The sequence below is a fragment of the Hypanus sabinus genome, chromosome 10, assembly GCF_030144855.1.
Source record: "Hypanus sabinus isolate sHypSab1 chromosome 10, sHypSab1.hap1, whole genome shotgun sequence".
NCBI classification, from domain to species: domain Eukaryota; kingdom Metazoa; phylum Chordata; class Chondrichthyes; order Myliobatiformes; family Dasyatidae; genus Hypanus; species Hypanus sabinus.
The window spans coordinates 89,692,912-89,712,902 of record NC_082715.1 but is presented as its reverse complement, the minus strand read 5'-3'; the positions used below and the strand labels follow the sequence as shown (position 1 = coordinate 89,712,902).

Below are 19,991 nucleotides of genomic sequence, written 5' to 3'. Positions count from 1 at the left end.
CTGCGACAATGTGTTCATGATAACTTAAATTGTGCTGAGTTACAGATTAATTGTCTAGGGAACTTTCAGTGGAGTTAGAGATAATCAGACCCCACTTTGTCCCTTGGACTTGAAACCAACCAGCAGAAATGAAACTGAAGGTAGAATCCAGATGTTTTTCACATCTGGTCTTCAGCTTTTTGCCAGCGAAAGTGACCTCATGGATCGGAATCAGTTGCCGACTCTTACATCATTGTCAGTGTTCGTTGTTTTGCCTTGTCCTAATGTTCATAAGTAGTAGCATTTTAAGATATTTTCACTTAGAATTATTTTCTCGTGTTTTTAAAAATATTTTAAATAGTTCTTGGATGTTTCAGACACTTTAAAACAGTTCAGGTGACTCTGGAAGTAGTGAGTTGCCAAAGGTTGTCATGATTGCGGTGATACAGTTTGAAGCCTACTTACTGCTGGGAGTCTGTGCTACCTTGCTGGACTCCCGTTGGGTGAAAGGGTGGGGTGGGGGGGGGGGTCAGTGCAACTGGCCCTCTCAGAATCAGGTTTAATATCACTGCCATATGTCGTGAAATTTGTTAACTTAGTGGCAGCAGTACAATGCAATATGAGATAATTTAGGGACAAAAAGTAAATCAATGTGTGTGTGTGAAACAGTTGGATTAAAAATCGTGTAAAAACAGAAATAATAAAAATGAGCTCCTGTCCAAAGCTTCAACATCCATTTAAGAATTGAATGGCAGAGGGGAAGAAACTATTCCTGAATCACTGAGTGTGTGCCTTCAGGTATTGGGGGTCCTTAATGATTGACACCACCTTTCTGAGACACCACTCCTTAAAGGTATCTTGGATACTATGGTGGATAGTACCATGATGGAAATGACTGATTTTACAACTTTCCGTAGCTTATTTCAATGCTGTGCAGTAGCACCCTCTATCCCAGACAATGATGAAGCCTTTCAGAATGCTCTCCATGGTACATCTGCAAACGTTTTTGAGTGTTTTAAGTGACAAACTGTATCTCTTCAAACTCAGGGCCAGATTAAGCTAGTGCAGGGCCTGTAGCATATGTTATAAAGGGGCGCTAAATTTTAAAAAAACACTTAAGTATTAAAACATAAATTATTTACTCACATAGTAATTCATTTTCTTCATTTGCTATACAGCCAGATAATACAACAAATGTCTGACACTTCAGTAATAGTATTACTTACATGTAGGTATCAATTTCAAATATCAAAAGAAACAAAACTCAATTTAAAAGTTAGATTTTCTAGATTTAGCATGAACAAATTTGTTGATACTGGAAATGTCTATTTCACACAGAAGTTCAAGTTCTTCTGAACACGGTGGACTCTGAACGTCTGATCCCTTAAGTACTTTACCCAGTAGACGCAGAAGAAATTTGTTAATTGCGCTTTGTTTGAATTTATTTACCCTCATTGTCTTTTATGAAAAGTAGAACATTAGAAAATTGGGAGTAGACTTTTAAATTTTAACAGCCCAGGATTAACAATGGTACAAGCATGGATTATTTGTTACATAGTCATTGGATTTATCGGTGTCCCGGGTAAATACCTTTCAGTTACTTGTACAGAGGCCACGACATCTCCTCGCACTCAGTAACTGCTGATGCGATTTTAGTCCGTGTAAATGAAAATGCTTTCACACCACAGTTTCCTATACGAGATGATGTTCCGACCCACATTCCACGTTAGAATCGTTGCCTGTTTCAAACGGGATTGTTCGCAAATCATCTGATGCCTTGAAACAATTAGCGGAACCAGAAGTGTTTACTGATAACCTGATCAGCACTCCCTTTCAGATTTTCAACTCGTGTTCCTGATAGTCCCTAGAATGCCATCTTGTTCCTCTCAGTCTCATTTTGTCTAAGAATACCAATTGACAATTTAACCTGGTTCATGCAGACTTGTCACTGGAACTGTTTGTAGTTTTCTCATTTGTGAAAAACTGCAACTCCTGCAATTACAGGATTAAAGTAGCGATTCACAAGATCCTTGGATATACACCACGTAAAATCCAGCAAGGCCTATTATTTTCCTTCTTGGAAGGTTGTTGATGAAACAACTGAGGCTTTGCAGTTAAAATCCATAATACATTAATTGGTACATTACGCGCTAACATAGAGGACAATTCATATTCAAAAAGCATAGATATGGTGTCTTCCCAACTACCTGTAAAATTAGCGTTCTTGTCTCAGAGGCGCCAGAGATTCATTGAAACTGGGTTCACAGCTTTTAGGAAATGCATTGTTATGAACTCAATCCACAGTACTTTGTCAAAGAACAGAAAACTGATGGCTGATGTCATTTATTTAAGTGTAAATTAATCGTCTACCCAAAACACACTCCAGCAGTCATGAGAAAATGGTGAGAATGCCGATTTCACCAGATCGCAGCTTGCAAGCATTTAGTGCGGGTGGGTACCTCGAAGACGCGGGGCCTGTAGCATATGGTACTTTTGCTACTAGGTTAATCCGGCCCTGCCCAAACTCCTAATGAAGTACAGCCTCTTTCTTGCCTTCTTTATAACTGCATTGATATGTTGGGACCAGGTTAGATCCTCAGAGACCTTATCACCCAGGTACTTGAAATTGCTCATTCTCCCCACTTCTGATCCTTCTATGAGGATTTGTTTGTGTTCCCTTATCCTACCCTTTCTCGTCCACAATCAGCTCTTTGGTCTTACCAACATTGAGTGCAAGGTTGTTGCTGCAACACCACTCAACTAGCTGGTAGATCTCACTCCCGTAAGCTCTTTGATCTCCATCTGAGATTCTTCCAACAATGGTTGTACCATCAGCAGATTTATAGATGGCATTTGAGCTATGCCTAGCCACACAGTCATGGGTATACAGAGAGTACAGCAGTGGGGTAAGCACACATCCCTGAGGTGCACCAGTGTTGATCGTCAGTGAGGAGCAGCTATGAATACCAATCCACACAGAGTGTGGTCTTCTGGTGAGGAAGTTGAGTATTCAATTGTATTCACGAGGGAGGTCGAGGCCCAGGTTCTGTGCTTATCAATCAAGTTTGTAGGAATGATGGTGTTAAACACTGAGCTATAGTCAATAAACAGCATCCTGACATAGGTGTCTGGAATACGTCTGGGTGAAAGGACTCTGCAAGTAGTGAATCTGGATAGCAGCCCATCTGCCTCTTGCAGCCTCAATGAATACGAATGTAAAGAGGGTTTCTTCTTTTTCTTTGTTACTGTGTATGTAATCAAAATGGCTTCTTTGTTTTGTTTAAAGTAGGAATGCTTCTTTGTTGTGAGAGAGTGCTGGAAGCTTGCTTGGGTTAAAATTTACTGATAACGAGAATTGTATTCCTTTGTAAACCAATTGGGATTAATGTTGTTCTTTCTTCTGAGTCTGTAAGCTATTGTTGGCAGGCTTTTGGGGAGTCGGCACGAGGGGGTGAGAGAGAGAGGACGCGATGCTGTAAACTGGGCAAGGAATGGACCCCAAGTCGGGGTCCGAGGCCAGGAGGTACCCCGAGGAGAGGAGACGAAGATAGATGTGCTTGGTTGACCACTTCGGGTGGTCCTGAGCTGCGAGTCAAGGAGTTCGGAGGGGATCGAATGGTAGCCAGAAGACTTCAGTAATTGAGCTCCAATGGTTGTGCACGAAGTGGTTTGGACTTTGATAAGTTTGGCGCCTTTTCTTTATTTTCTTTTCCTTCATATATACTGTATCATTATTAATCACTTAGTTATAGTAACCTTTATAAATTGTACTCACTTAATCGCATATGGTGTACTGTCTGTTTTTTTGGGCGAGGCGGGGACATCACACAGCATCCACACCAGCTGATTACCCAGTTTGACGGGGCCGAAGGCTGCTCCCCCTAGATGAGAACGAGCTGAGCGAGCCTGAGGCAACCCAGGGGGTTACACGAATTTATGCATTAATTCAGGATGTCTGAAAACACCTTGCAGCCAATGAAAATCATTTGTGATGTAATCACATTTGTAATTAATTTAGATCACTTTGCAGAGATCTGTTTTCACTCTGACATGAAAGAATCTTTTTTTGTTGACCAATTGATTCAAAATTGTAAAACAATAAAATGTGAAAACTTCTGGGGGGGTGGGTGGTGAATACTTTCCGTGGACACTGTGTATGTGCTATATGTGCCTTGTGCTATGCATGACTGTTGGTAGTGTGTTGTGCACCTTGGCCCTGGAGTAGCTCTGTTTTGTTTGGCTGAATTCAAAGGTATTTATGTACAGTTGAATGACAATCAAATTTTGAATTTGAAGTAGGCAGAGATGACAAGAAGATGATTTATTACATGGTTCATGGATATGGGAGAATAGTGTGAATAGTGTTTTGTGCATGGTGCAGAAGGAATGATAGAAATGTTCAAAGCCAACATTGCTGTAAAAGTTGGAATATTTGTCCCACTTCCTCACCACTCTTTCACCTATTCACTCATAATAAGCTCATCAAAATTGAGTTAATATATATCATAAATATACAACATTGTTTAGATGCTAAAATACTGGAACAGGGTAGACAAGAATAGTAATTGATTAGTCTTACTGAAATTTCAGAGAATCCTGGATAACCTGGAGGTCCTGGGGGACCTGTTCTTCCTCGTGGCCCTACAGGGCCGGAAGATCCCAGTGCTCCTTTCTCTCCAGGTGGCCCTGGCAGACCCATCCTTCCTCTTTCACCTTGAGGCCCTCGATCACCCAGTATTCCTGGATCTCCCTATCCAAAAGAGGAACAGAAAGGATCAAGACATACAAGGATAAAAGGAAGGCCATGACATAACTATATATTCATTTTAGAAGAGACAAACATTAGAAACCTGTTCTTTGAGGAGAAGCACGAATTTATGAAGAAAAATACACATTAGTAAAAACGTGCATAAAAATTCAAAGTACTCCTTTCTTAATTTTAATGAACTGTGAACAAATAATGCGGAACAATTCCTAAGATCCAAACTACTGCCAGTAAAGCAGAACGTTCAATACTTTCTCCTTCATTTCTGCATTTCCTATTCACAAAATGTGGATTTTAACTTTCTATCCAAAGTAGCCCTTCTTTACAAGCCTAGACAATTTGTGCATTCAACTGAAGGGGCACCACACTTTATTTCCATACTGTCCTCATCCAAATCCAACATCTTCCAGCAGGATTGAGTAGCCCTGCTTCTCCATTCTAACAGTTCAGGCCTGACCTGCACCATAGCAGCTTATTCCTTGGTGCCTTCTCCAAATGAATAACAATCTCAGTCTTTTAAAATTTTGATTCACTCAGAAATTTTGGCCTTTAGGAGGACAAAATGCAGATTACTGTGACAACAAAACCTCCTTCTTCTTAAGCATCCCCTGTAGTTGAGGATTATTTGCATTCACACTGGCCACTTGTATCAGTACTTAATGGGTTTTGAGGGAAATGTTCAGGAGGGAAGAGAATTAACATTATAAAAACATTTTTTCTCAGCTCATGCTGGTAAAACCTGAGGTGCGGGCATAGCCAAGCATGCTTATTTCTCAATTGCGAGAAACTTTCGAACTATTCTAGTGGTGTTTAGTATTGTGGCCTTCTGAAGATTTACATAGATATTGCTGTGTGGCCATAATTATTTAATGCTATTGTGTAGCTCCTTTGGGATGATACCAGTTTGGGACAATGTATATCCTGTTCATGTTCCAAAGTCTTTAAACCTCCTCTTTTAATTTTGCATATTTCTGGTGGTTTTCATTTATTGATTTCTCTAAGTTACATATATGAAATGGCTATATATATTAAGTAAGTTTCTTGTTTGTTTAACAAGTATTATTATGCATTGTTATGGTTATTATGGATCATCCTATCTGTAATAACTGATCAGTTTTAATATAATCTGTGGTATTCTGACTTTAAAACTGGATCAGGCATGTTTTTATGGTAAGGTATGATTTCTTTTAAGAGTTTGTATTTTAAAGTAAGATTTTGAAGAATGATGCTTGCTTCTTGATTGTGCATTTGTAGGTATTCAGATTAAGTTAAACTGCTACAGGATCCTGTAATGTATAGGACTGTTTTTGTTTTTTCTTGGGATTTTCTACATTTGTCATCTTGAACTTGTTGGTCTATTATTATATATTTTGATTTTTTTGTGTGCTTTAACCACCTGGTCCTGTATTTCCACAGGAACCCTTCTGTTTCTGGGAAGAGGGCTCCAGCACTGAGTTAGGTATTTTACACTTCCTTGTCAATATCTAGTTTGCTCAGATTGCGAGAATGCCTTCCATGGAGGATTATGCTCTTCTATTGGTTAACTTTTTCTTCAATAGTGATAATGGCTTCATTTTTTTGGGGTTGTGCTCTCATTTAAGTTTAGTGGTGTATATTTCTTATCAGAATTGCATTTGCTCATGTGGAGTGCTGAATATTGTTTTTGTTGATGAAAGTATATGCTTAGAAGTTTTATCTAACTGTTGTGTAGACGTTTAATGTCTATTATTCCTCTCCCCCTCAAGTGTATTCGAGTGTACGTTGTTATTATTATTTTTTTTTGTATTTGCACAGTTTATTGTCTTTTGCACATAGGTTGAATACCCAGCTGATGTGATCGTTCATTGATTCTGTTATGGTTTTGGATTTATTGAGTATGTCCACAAGAAAATTAATCTCAGGGTTGTATATGGTGCCATATATGTACTTTGATAATAAATTTACTTTTAACTTCAAACTTTGAATACTGCTGCCTGATAGACCGAGCTTGGTGTCAGGCCTTCATCTTCCAACAGTGGGTCAAAGGCTGTACTGGTGCATTGCTGACAGTAAATAACATGTATTTACACAGCGTCTCTCACAACCTTACTATGCCTGAAAACATGTACAGTTTCTTGAAATGGAGTTACTACTGTAATCCTGTGGCTTTGTGTGAATCCTTTTCCCAGCTGTGCTAGCATTGATCTTATATGGAGTCATAGAGCACTATGCAATATTCAGCCCAACTGTTCTGCTCTTTTCATGGGATTCTTCCCCTCCTCCTCAAGTACTTTGAATTCTCAAAGTTCAAGGTTCGAAGTTTATTATCGAAGTACATATATATCACCATATACAACCCTGAGACTTGCTTTCTTGTGGGCATACTCAGTAATTCCAGGCTATGATGCAGCCAGACAATATAGTCTCCACCACACATCTATAGAAGTTTGCCAAAATATTACATGTCATGCCAAATCTTCGCAAACTTCTAAGGAAATAGAGGAGCTGCCGTGCTTTCTTCACAATTGCACTTAAGTGCTGGGCCCAGGTCAGGTCCTCTAAAATGTTAATACCAATGTATTTAAAGTTGCTGATCCTCTCCACTTTTGATTCCCTGAAGAGGACTGGTTCATACACTTCTGATTTCCTCCTCCTGAAGTCTATATTCAGTTCCTTGGTCTTGTTGACGTTGAGTAAGAGGTTGTTTTTGAGGCACCACTCAGTCAGATTCTCATTCTCCCTCCCACATGCTGATTCGGCACCAATTTTGATTGGTGCTAAAACAACGGTGCTAAATTTTATCTTGTCGTAAACACTTCATAAATCCTGATGAAGAGTCTTGGCTCAACATTGTTACGAATGTGCCACAACTCTGAGGGGCCGAAGGGTACAAAGTCACCCCCTCCTTGGTGAGAATCGCAAGATCGCTATTAATTTGGGTCTGGGACCCAGGAAATGAGAGAGAGATGTCCAGAATACACAGGGTTTGGAATGTGTCCTGGCCTCAGCAAAACAAAACCATTGATAACGGCTATTGTCTCTTGGAGACGGAATTGTGTATTGAGTACTGTACTATTCATTGACGCCCTCAGGGGATGACCAGAGTGGGCTGGTTGAGGGATTGCATCATCCCAACCTGATTGACATCTGAGACCCCGTGAGTAAGGATAAAAGAGGGTCTGGGGAACAACCCCTTTAGACGCACCAGGAAAAACGCTAGGAATCCCGTGACAGCGTTTAATAGCGACAGCCAGTGGGGGGCTCGCGTGCGTCCTTTTCCCTTGCCTGGGAATTGGTGGGCTCGCCACGGAAGAATGGCTTTAGCTAAAGAAGAGGCCACAAGTGACCGGCCACACCAACGGAACTCTCGAAGGATCGAAATCATAAAAGGAAAAACCAGCAAGTTTCTAAAAATCTCTCTCTTGACTCCAACCAAAGGCTGCAGCCTGAATGAACTGAGTGACTTTTATATTTCCATCGGACAATACATTATCCCCTAGACAACGATAGAGCTTATTTCTTATTGATTATTATTATACCTGCACTTTTAGATTTAGTATTGATGACGTATATTATCTGTATGTTTGCATTGATATTATTTTTGTGTATTTTTACTAATAAATACTGTTAAAAATAGTACCATCAGACTTCAACGGACCTCTCTATCTTTGCTGGTAAGTGACCCAGTTACGGGGTTTGTAACAACATGTTGACTGTTTATTCCTTTCCATCGATGTTGCCTGATCTCTAGCATTTTGTATGTGCTGCTCTCATCCAAATACTCATTTCAAGATCATTTCTCTTGCTGGAATGTGGTAATGTAATTCAAGTCAAGTCAAGTCAACTTTTATTGTCATTTCGACCATAACTGCTGGTACAGTGCATAGTAAAAATGAGACAACGTTTTTCAGGATCATGGTTCACATGACACAGTACAAAAACTAGACTGAACTACGTAATAAAAAAAACAGAGAAAGCTATACTAGACTACAGACCTACACTGGACTGCATAAAGTGCACAAAAACAGTACCAGCATTACAATAAATATTAAACAAGACAGTAGGGCAAGGTGTCAGTCCAGGCTTTGGGTATTGAGGAGTCTGATAGCTTGGGGGAAGAAACTGTTATATAATCTGGTCGTAAGAGCCCGAATGCTTCAGAGCCTTTTCCCAGATGGCAGGAGGGAGAAGAGATTGTATGAGGGGTCCTTCATAATGCTGTTTCCTTTGCGGATGCATTGAGGATTTTCCTCATTGTTTTTCCCCTTATTCTTCACTCTCTGAAGGAACTAAACTCACAACTTTTGGATATACAAATATCCAATTCCCTTTCAATCCCTTTCAAGTTTGTATGTGTAATGCCAGTCAGTAAGTGTCTCAACATGGAACAAAGAAATATGGATTATTCAGATTTCCATGTAGTTTGTATCAAACTGGATGTCAGACAACAACAATTAATGGGCATGTCCCGGCTGAATTATCCTTATATTAAGAAATATTTCTTTTAATAAGTGACTTACTCGCTCACCCTTGGGCCCACGGTCTCCTGGATTCCCTTGCAAACCCTACAATTTAACAAAGAAAATAAATTCACAAGACTTAGTAAGTGTAAAATACTTTATTGTTAATTGGAGTACTATTGCAGTTCATGCTTAGAACCTGTTAACATTTCAAAGCATGAGGTGGGGTAGAAAAACAAATTAGTAATAATTAAAATTATGATACTTAAATTGTTCTCCTTTGACCTTACCTGTGCACCTGGGAATCCATGTGCCCCAGTTTTCCCCTGCAAAGTAATGAAAAGAAAGTTCATCTTCAAAGTATCTGAACCATGCCAGTAATATTTTATTGTCACACATTTTCTACAACCTTATTTGCCCTGAACAAGTCTCTGCCTATCATTCCCCCATATTTGAAGTAAAAATGTGTGTGAAAGTGTAGAGCCAATACCTCTTTCTTTCTCATTAGGAGGGACTATCAAAAACTACAGACCTTGATAGTATGTTTCTATGGGTGCTGATTTGCTTCCACTGTCAATTGAAAATCATTTTATTTGGCAAATCAGGGTCACAGAAACATGCCAACTGGAAGAGGTTGCAGTGGTGACATTAGTCCTGATGTGATGACATTCATTTGCTAGAAGCCTCAGCACTGATCCAGCTACAGTCAAATGTACACTTAACAGAAGAAATTGAATTAGTAGTAGATTTGGTATGTCACCTAAGACTCTAGTAAATTTCCACAGATGTAGCGTGGAGAACATTTTAAATGCTTGCATCACTGTCTGGTATGAAAGAGCCAATGTACAGGATCAGAAAAAGCAGCAGGGGGTTGTAAACAGATCCATCAAGGTCATTGAGGACCTGCAAAATAGCAACATTCATTGTGAATGACCTCCATCACCCAGAACATACCCTCTTCTCATTTCTACTACCAAGGAGGAGGTACAAAAGCCTGAGGACACACACTCAACATTTTAGGAACAGCTTCTTTCATCTGCCATCAGATTTCTGAATGGTCTATGAACCCAACCTCACATTTTTTGCTCTACTTATTAATTTTATATTTTGGTATTTTTATACTTTGTCACATCTATTACTATTGCTTTCTTCTGTTCTCATGACTACCCTGCTCACATGACTACACCCCTCCCCCACCTGAAACTACCACAGTGGGCTTCACAGTTGAACAGGTGAGAAGACAGCTGAAACGTCTCTGCCCAAGCAAGGCTGCAGGCGCGGATGGTGTCAGCCCCAGGGTGCTCAAAGCCTGTGCCCCCAGCTATGTGGAGTACTTCACCACGTCTTCAACCTGAGCCTGAGTCTCCAGAGGGTTCTTGTGCTGTGGAAGATATCCTGCCTCGTCCCTGTACTGAAGACGCCGCGCCCCTGTGGCTCCAATGACTACAGACCGGTGGCACTGACCTCCCACATCATGAAGACCTTGGAAAGACTTGTTCTAGAGCAGCTCCAGCCTATGGTCAGGCCACACTTAGACCTTCTCTAGTTCGCCTACCAGCTCCGATTAGGAGTTGAGGATGCCATTGTCTACCTGCTGAAGCATGTCTATGCCCACCTGGACAAGCCGACGAGCACTGTGAGGGTCATGTTTTTTGACTTCTCCAGTGCGTTCAATACCATCCGCCCTGCTCTGCTGGGTGAGAAGCTGACAGTGATGCAGGCGGATGTTTCCCTGGTGTCATGGATTATTGATTACCTGACTAGCAAACCACAGTACGTGCACTTGCAACACTGTGTGCCAGACAGAGTGGACTCCACAGGGGACTGTCCTGTCTGCCTTTCTCTTCACCAGCTACACCTTGGACTTCAACTACTGCACAGAGTCTTGCCATCTTTAGAAGTTTTCTGATGACTCGGCCATAGTTGGATGCATCAGCAAGAGAGATGAGGTGGAATACAGGGCTATGGTGGGAAACTTTGTAACATGGTGTGAGTAGAATCATCTGCAGCTTAATGTGAAAAAGACTAAGGAGCTGGTGGTGGACCTGAGGAGGGCTAAGGCACCGGTGACCCCTGTTTCCATCCAAGAGGCCAGTGTGGTAGAGGATTACAAATACCCGGGGATACGAATTGACAATAAACTGGACTGGTCAAAGAACAATGAGGCTGTCTACAAGAAGGGTCAGAGCCGTCTCTACTTCCTGAGGAGACTGAGGTCCTTTAACATCTTCCAGATGATGCTGAAGATGTTCTGTGAGCCTGTGGTGGCCAGTGCTATCATGTTTGCTGTTGTGTGCTGGGGCAGCAGGCTGAGGGTAGCAGACACCAACAGAATCAACGAACTCATTCGTAAGGCCAGTGATGTTGAGGGGGTGGAACTGGACTCTCTGACGATGGTGTCTGAAAAGAGGATGCTGTCCAAGTTGCATGCCATCTTGGACAATGTTTCCCATCTACTCCATAATGTACTGGTTAGGCACAGGAGTACATTCAGCCAGAGACTCATTCCACCGAGATGTAACACTGAGCATCATAGGAAGTCATTCCTACCTATGGCCATCAAACTTTACAACTCCTCCCTCGGACTGTCAGACACCCTGAGCCAACAGGTTGGTCCTGAACTTATTTCCACTTGGCATAATTTACTTATTATTATTTAATTATTTATGGTTTTATATTGCTATACTTCTACACTATTCTTGGTTGGTGCAACTGTAATGAAACCCCTTTTCCTTTGGGATCAATAATGTCTGTCTGTCTGTCTGTTCCTTGTCCAGTAATATAATGTCTGGTCGGTGAACCAGTACCTGCTTATCAGTCTGTATTTAGAAGTCCCATGAGATCTTAGCTCTGTCATTCTACCTACCTTCTTTGGTAGTTCTCGATCAAAGGCATGGGAGCTTGAGGGTTCAGCACAGCATCCTTGCTGTTCCTAGCACTGCACTCTTCTGGACTGAGATCTCAGATCCTGTTCCTGTGATTTGTTGGAGCCATCCTCCCTATCCAGGTGTCACAATCCAAGTGCTCCTATCACCACCAGGATTACTCTGGCTTTAACCTTCCACATCCTCTCTATCTGCTCTTTCAAGCCTTGGTATTTCTCCAGCTTCTCAAATTCTTTCTTCCAGATGTTATTGTTATTCAGGATTGCTACAACTATTACTATTGCTTTCTCCTGTTCCTTGTCCAGTAATATAATGTCTGGTTGGCGAACCAGTACTTGCTTATCAGTCTGTATTTAGAAGTCCCACAAGATCTTAGCTCTGTCATTCTCCGCTACCTTCTTGAGTGTTTCCCTTGGACTTGAAAACAATCCAAGTGCCCAATCCATACTCAGCACAGATGTTCCTGAAAACAGTTCCTTTATTGTTCATTTTTGGAATGAATATATATGTATAAAATTATTATTGTAACTTGTATATTTTATGTCTTTGCTTTGTACTGCTGCCACAAAACAACAAATTTCACAGCTTATGTCAGTGATAATTGGGAGCTTAACATTAAAATAATATACTTTGTATCGAAAGGATAAGCAGGAAAGCATAGGTGGTGGTATGGCTCTATTGGTAAGAAATGGAATTACATCTTTAGAAAGAGGTGACAGGTTTGGAGAATGCAGAATCTTTGTGGGCAGAGTTAAGAAGCTGCAAGGGTAGAAAAAACCATGATGGGAATCATATATAGGCCTTCAAATAGTAGCCAAGATGAGGGTCTGTGATTGCAAAGGGAGCTGGAAAAGGCATCTAATAAGGATAATGACACAATTGTAATGACAGACTTCAATATGCCAGGATATTGGGGAAATCAGGTTGGAATCGGATCGCAAGAGTGGGAATTTGTTGATTGCCTATGAGATGGCAGCTTGGCTTGAGCCTACTCGGGTAAAGGCTATCTTAGACTGGGTATTGTGTAATAACCCAGATCTTATTAGGGAGCTTAATGTAAAGGAGCCCTTAGGAGTCAGTGATTATAATATGATTGAATTCATACTGCATTTGAGAGGGAGAAGCTTAAGTCACATGTATCAGTATTGCAGGGAAGGGGAATTACAGAGGCAAGAGAGAGGAGCATGCCCAGGTGGTTTGAAGCAGGATTCTGGCCAGGACGACAGCAGAGCAGAGATGGCTGAAGTTTCTAGGAATACTTCTCAAGGTGCAAGATAGATATGTCCCACAGAAAAAGAAGTTCTCAAATGGTAGAGATTAGCAAATGTGGCTACATAAAAGCCAAAGAAAGGGCATATAAGGTAGCAAAAGTGAGTGGGAAGCTGGATGATTGGAAAGCTTTTAAAATCCAACAAAAGGCAACTAAAAAGCTACAGGAAGGGAAAAGATGAAATACGAGGGCAATCTAGCCAATAATATAAAGCAGGATACCAGAAGTTTTTTTCAGTTATATAAAGAGGAAAAAGGGAGGTGAGATTTGATATTGATCCACTGGAAAACGTTGTTGGTAAGGTAGTAATGGGACAAAGAAATGGCAGATGAAGTTAATGAGCACTTTGTATTAGACTTCGCTGTGGAAGACACTAGCAGTGTGCCAGAGGTCCATGAGTGTTAGGGAGCTGAAGTGAGTGACATTGCAATTACAAAGGAAAAAATGCCAGGCAAACTGAAAGGTCTTAAGGTGAATAAGTCATCTGAACCAGATGGATTACATCTCAGAGTCCTGAGAGAGAATGCTAAAGAGATACTGGATGCATTGGTCATGATATTTCAAGAATCACTTGATTCTGGCATGATCTCAGAGGACTGGAAAATCGCAAATATCACCCCAATATTTAAGAAGGGAGGAAGCCAAAAGAAAAGAATATATAGGTGAGTTAGCAGAACCTCATTGGTTGGGAAAGTGTTGGAGTCTATTATTAAGTAAGAAGTTTCTGGTGGTACTTGAGACTAATGATAAAATAAGTGAAAGTCTACATGGTTTCTGTCAGGGAAATTCTTGACCGACAAATCTCTTGTAATTCTTCGAGGAGGTAGCAAGCAGGGTGGACAAAGGAAAGGCAGTGTATGTCATTTATTTGGATTTTCAGAAGGTACTTAATAAGATGCCACATGAGGCTGCTTAAGAAGATAAAATCCTATGGTGTTACAGGAAAGATACTGGCATGGATAGAGGAATGATTGACAGGCAGGAGGCAGGGAGTGGGAATAAAGGGGGTGTTTTCTGGTTGGCTGCCAGTGACTACTGGCGTACATCATGGGTCAGTAGTGGAACCGTTACTTTTCACATTATTTATCAATGATTTGTATAATGTTATTGTTGGCTTTGTGGCAAAGTTTTCAGATGATACAAAGATTGGTGGAGGGATAGGTAATGCTCAGGATGCATTGTGATTGCACCAGGACTTTGACAAATCAGAAGAATGGGCAAAGAATTCGCAGATGGAATACAATGTTAGGAAATGTATGGTAATATATTTTGGTAAAGAGAATAATAGTGCAGACTATTATCTAAATGGGCAGAAGATTCAAATATAAGAAGTACAGAGGAACTTGGGAGTCCTCGTGTAAGACTTCCAGAAGGTTAATTTACAAGTTGAGCCTGAGGTGAAGAAGGCAAATACAATGTTGGCATTTATTTCAAGGGGAATAGAATATAAAAGCAAGGAGATAATGCTCAGCCTTTATAAGGCACTAGTCAGGCTGCACTTGGAATATTGTCAACAGTTTTGGGCCCCATATCTCAGAAAAGATGTGCTGGCATCAGAGAGAGTCCAGGGAGGTTCACAATGATGATTCTAGGAATGAAGAGGTTAACCTATGAGGAGAGTTTGGCAGCTTGGGATGTGTACTCACTGGAATTTAGAAGAATGTAGGGGGATCTTGTTGAAATCTACTGAATGTTGAAAGCACTATATAAGGTTGATGTGGAGAGGATGTTTCCTATGGTGGGGCATCCAAATCTGGAGGGCACAGCCTCAAAATTGAGGGGCGACCATTTAGAACAGAGTAAGGAGGAATTCTTTTAGCCAGAGAGTAGTGAATTTGTGGAAAGTTCTGCCACAGACTGCAGTGAAGGCCAAGTCTGTGGGTGTGTCCAAGTCAGAAGTTGATAGTTTCCTGATCAATCAGGGTATCAAAGGACATGGCAGGTATATGGGGTTGAATGGGATCTTGGATCAGTCAGGATGGAATGACGGAGAAGATCTGATGGGTGAATAGCCTAATTCTGCTCCTATTTCTTCTGGTCTTATAATAAATCTGATTCTGATTTACAGGATCTTTAGTCCTGGTTTCTGGGACTGATTAGGAGAGTGTATGATTCAGAGAAACGTATGGAATGGGTATTCACAGAAAGTAAGACATCTATATCTGCAGATCAACAGAACCTTTTCTATGGAATAATGGAAGTTTACAGTGTAGAAGGAGACCACTGGCCAACTGGATCTATGGAAGAGCAAACCAGCTCGTCCAACTCTCATGGCTTGTCTCGTTTTTTGGAAATCTTTTTCTCTTTGTAGTCTATTTCCTTCTGAATGCTGTCAGAAATATCCATATCCAACCTTGGCGCTGTGACCCAAATCCTATCTACCTGGTACTTAAAGCAATTATTTCCTCACATCAGATGTGTGGACTACAATAAACTGGGAGAAAGAAGAAAGGGTACAAAGATCAAATCTTGTTTGAAGAGGCAAGAGGCGGACAAGAAAAGCTTTGACCAATGAGAACCTCTCTAAGACGGGGCTGAAACCTGCGTCATCCTCAGGCAAAGCTGCTGATGCTGAACCATAAACTAGATACTAATAACAGTGGTAATTATATTACAGTCGCCTTGACATTCCTGACAGCTAGTTCTGCCCTGGCACCAGCACCAAATCTTAACCAAATCTCCTGAGCTGCACCACAAATAGAGAGGACTTAATCACATTTTCCTTGCACTGGGCGCAGATAATGTGCAGGCACTGTGACCGCCTCCAAAGTAACTGAATGCATGGGCCATTGAGGACTTGGCATCAGAACTCAGATCTCTACTAGAATGAAAATTGATAGAGATTAAATCCTTTACTAGTCTGGGACAATGCATAGAAAATCAACCTGGTTAACATTTTATACCTGGAGCACTCACATAATTCCTTCATCAGGGGCAGTCAGCTGTGCCTACTGTTGTTAACCTCCTCTGTTTGACCAACAGTTGGTTACTGGAGTACAAGAGCTATCTCTTGAACCTCTAGTCTTGGCCTTTGTCAGGTATCCAAGAACAAATGCAGCACATATCTACAGCAAGATCCACAGACCACTTGAAATATATTGAAAATCAGTATGTATTCTGAAACAAAGAGCAGGATGCCTGGACAGGCCTAGAGCACAATCACGACACTTCAGCTAGGGTCCCTATCTTCATCATTGCAGGCTGGCCTCTCCAGAATTATGAGGCCTCATCATGCAAATACAGTAAGACAGCCAGAGGGAGAAGCTTTTCAAATATTCATTCCAGTAAGAAGCTTGACCACTATTAGCAACACTCAGTGAATGTAATACTGTCCATACCTACATACAGCAAGTTCAAGCATCGGCTTTGTTTTAAGTAACATTTGGACTACATGAGTCTGTTTGCTGTGCTAATCACTGAAGAATGGAAGTTCTTCATTAAAAAGTGTTTTCTATACAATATAAAAACCTTGTTATTCTGAAAATATACATACGGGGGCTCCAGGTGGTCCTTTTGGTCCAGGAAAGCCAGTTTCTCCCAATGGTCCTCTCTCACCTTTTACTCCCTACAACATTAGACATAGTAAAGGTCAGTCCCCAGTACTATTTCCTAAGTAGCAGATGATATACATTGGAATAAACATGGGAATTCAACTCACAGGATCGCCTGTTGAACCTGGAGGCCCCGGTGGGCCTGGAAAACCTGGTTTTCCCTTTTTAGAAGGAAGAACAAAAACTGCAGTTGTTATTTATATTAAAAGACTATTTATTATTGGAAGGAAGTATAATTTTATGAGGTGTGACTTTTAAGGTTTTAAACTAAAATGCTATATGTTCATCTACAATGAATGCTATCAAGTTAAATCACAATGATTAAAGTGGCTTTGTGGAGATCAGGATGACACAGTGCAGAATGAGACAAATTGAGCACAGTTAGCCTCTTGAATAAACTGTCAATCAGTTATATTTTCTTGATCCTTCCTTGTAGCCCTCCCTTCTTCCACATAGATCTTCATTAACTTAGACATTGGTAACTCATACTTGAGAGGCCACCAGGAGAACCTACTCTTTGTTAAACATAACTCTTCAAGAAATGCACCTGTTACGAATGTGCTGCAACTCTGAGAGGCTGAAGGGTACAAAGTCGCCCCCTCCTTTTTGAGAATCGCAAGATCGCTATTAATTCGGGTCTGGGACCCAGGAAATGAGAGAGAATCCACAAGGTTTGGAATGTATCCTGGCCTCAGCAAAACAAAACCATTGATAACAGCTATTGTCTCTTGGAGACGGAATTGTGTATTGAGTACTGTACTATTCATTGAAGGCCCTCAGGGGATGACCAGAGTGGGCTGGTTGAGGGATTGCATCATCCCAACCTGATTGACATCTGAGACCCCATGAGTAAGGATAAAAGAGGGTCTGGGGAACAACCCCTTCAGACACACCAGAAGAAGCGCTGGAAATCCAGTGACAGCATTTTATAGCGAATGCCGGTGAGGGCTTGTGCGCGTCCTCCCTTGTGAGGGTGGCAGGCTCATCACGGAAGAACCACTTAGCTAAAGAAGAGGCCACAAGTGAACGGCCACACCAACGAGACTCTGACAGATCGAAATCATAAAAGGAAAGTCGGCAAGTTTTTCTCCCAAAACTCTCTCTCTCCAACCATTGCAAACCCAGTGGTCCCCAAAAGGCTGCAGCCTGCATGAACTGAGTGAGCTTTATATTTCCATCGGACAATACATTATCCCCAGACAACGATAGAGCTTATTTCTTATTGGTTATTATTATACCCGCACTTTTAGATTTAGTATTGACGACGTATATTATCTGTGTGTTTGCATTGATATTATTTTTGTGTATTTTTACTAATAAATACTGTTAAAAATTGTATCATCAGACTTCAACGGACCTCTCTATTTTTGCTGGTAAGTGACCCAGTTACGGGGTTCGTAACACACCCAATGCATCGTATTTATGATAGATTATTACGTCATGTGGTAAGTTTGGCAAAGGGCAACTTTAAAGAAACAAAAATGTCTCAATTCCTTGCAGAAAAATTGAGGACAATTTTTAGATAAATTGAAGAAATTTGATTGTGCCTGAACCATCTTCTGGATATGGTGCTTGAACAGCTTTTTAAATAGAAAGGTAAATAAACTTCGAATTTTCCAATGGTCATTGAACTCGATGTAGAGTGAGAAAATTTAAACCGAGGCCCTTTAATAAATGCTACATAAACTGATTCACTGTTTTGCATTTTGCAAGATATAAATCTTCAATATTATTCAACACCCCTCAAAATACTCACCTGTGGACCAATGGGTCCTTGGAGACCAGGTGGTCCAGGCACTCCTGGAACGCCCTAGAAGTACATTGCAAGAACATTTTATAAATGATGCATTAACACTTTACAGGTTGGTTTACTACTGTCTTATTGCCTATGTGAAAAATTGCTGATGAAGACCACATTCTAGAGCTGTAGTGAACATTTGCAGTGATCTATTGAGGATGTCTATCACTAACTCAGGGTAAGCTGATATCCTAATCAGTAACTCAGAAAGTCATACAAACCCATGGAGTGCTCAGGTTCAATTCTCAATTACACTTTAGCTAACTTTAACTTGATTCTGCCCTTTCTTCCTGGTCCAGTTCCTTCCCACTTATATCTTTAATAGTCTCTTGGTCCCAAGTGATTCAGCTTCACCATGGCCATACAAATGCTCAGCCTCCACTCCTCATAAGGAGGGGCTGGAACCTCCACCTCTTCTTGAACAGGTTCTCCTTCTGCCTGGCTGGAGTAGTTCATATTTTGAACAACAGCTCCTCATTTCCAATCACAGTCTCCAGATCAAAGAAATGGCAATTGACATTTTGCATGGAGCCACAGCTACATTTGCTTTGTGTGGCTCCTCGATTTGTTCCACACAGGTGCTTCTGAAATATTTTATTCGTGGCTTCATCTCCACCATAGTGGATAAAAACTTAACCACATCACATCAATTTCCCACATTTCTGCTTTCACCTCCCTCTCCTTCTGGACAGAGCAAGAACCAAGATCTCCTGATCCTCAATTTTCATCACACCAGCCTCTTCATTCAAGACGTCACTATTTGCAATTTTGACAAGCTACAATAAGATTCCACTAACAGACACATATCCCTGTGCCCTCTCTCTCACTCCCTTTGGGAAACCCTAATTTGTTTTTCCTATCTTCCTCAATCATTCCTCATGTTATGGTATTTTCCCCTGCAAACACAGGAGAGGCAACACCAGCCCTTTCACCTTTTCACTGAGTTCCAGTTGGAGCAACAATTTGTTTGCTCTCTGACAATTCTGGAGTATTGCACTGGGTGTTCGCAATATGGTATTCTCAGCAACGGGGAAACCAAACTCAGAATAAATGGTCACATCAAGTAGCAGCAATGTTCTATCCATCCAGGCAACACTGAGCTCCCTTTTGTCTGGCATTTTACTTCAACATCCCACTCCCTCTGACCTACCTGACTGAGGTCTCCTACACTGTTACAGTGAAGCCCAATGCAAGCCTAAGTAACAACATGTCATCTTCCCTGAGCACCTTGCAGCTTTCCAGGCTCAGAACTGAATTGTCCAACTTATGCATCTTGCTTTTTCTTCCTGCCTGTCTCAGAAGTG

The 19,991-nt window shown here is 41.0% G+C and overlaps 1 protein-coding gene across 6 annotated transcripts in view; it reads right to left on the bottom strand.

Annotated features, from left to right (window-relative positions):
* Window positions 1-19,991, bottom strand: part of LOC132400848 (collagen alpha-1(XIX) chain-like) — a 109,262-nt gene that overhangs the window by 27,868 nt on the left and 61,403 nt on the right. For all 6 annotated transcript variants that reach the window (XM_059982290.1, XM_059982291.1, XM_059982293.1 and 3 more), the window contains 6 exons: window positions 18,646-18,699; window positions 16,997-17,050; window positions 16,832-16,903; window positions 9,474-9,509; window positions 9,244-9,288; window positions 4,559-4,729 (listed from right to left, as the gene is read on the bottom strand). In XM_059982290.1, the coding sequence (XP_059838273.1) occupies window positions 4,559-4,729; window positions 9,244-9,288; window positions 9,474-9,509; window positions 16,832-16,903; window positions 16,997-17,050; window positions 18,646-18,699 (432 nt within the window). The remainder of the gene's footprint in view (window positions 1-4,558; window positions 4,730-9,243; window positions 9,289-9,473; window positions 9,510-16,831; window positions 16,904-16,996; window positions 17,051-18,645; window positions 18,700-19,991) is intronic.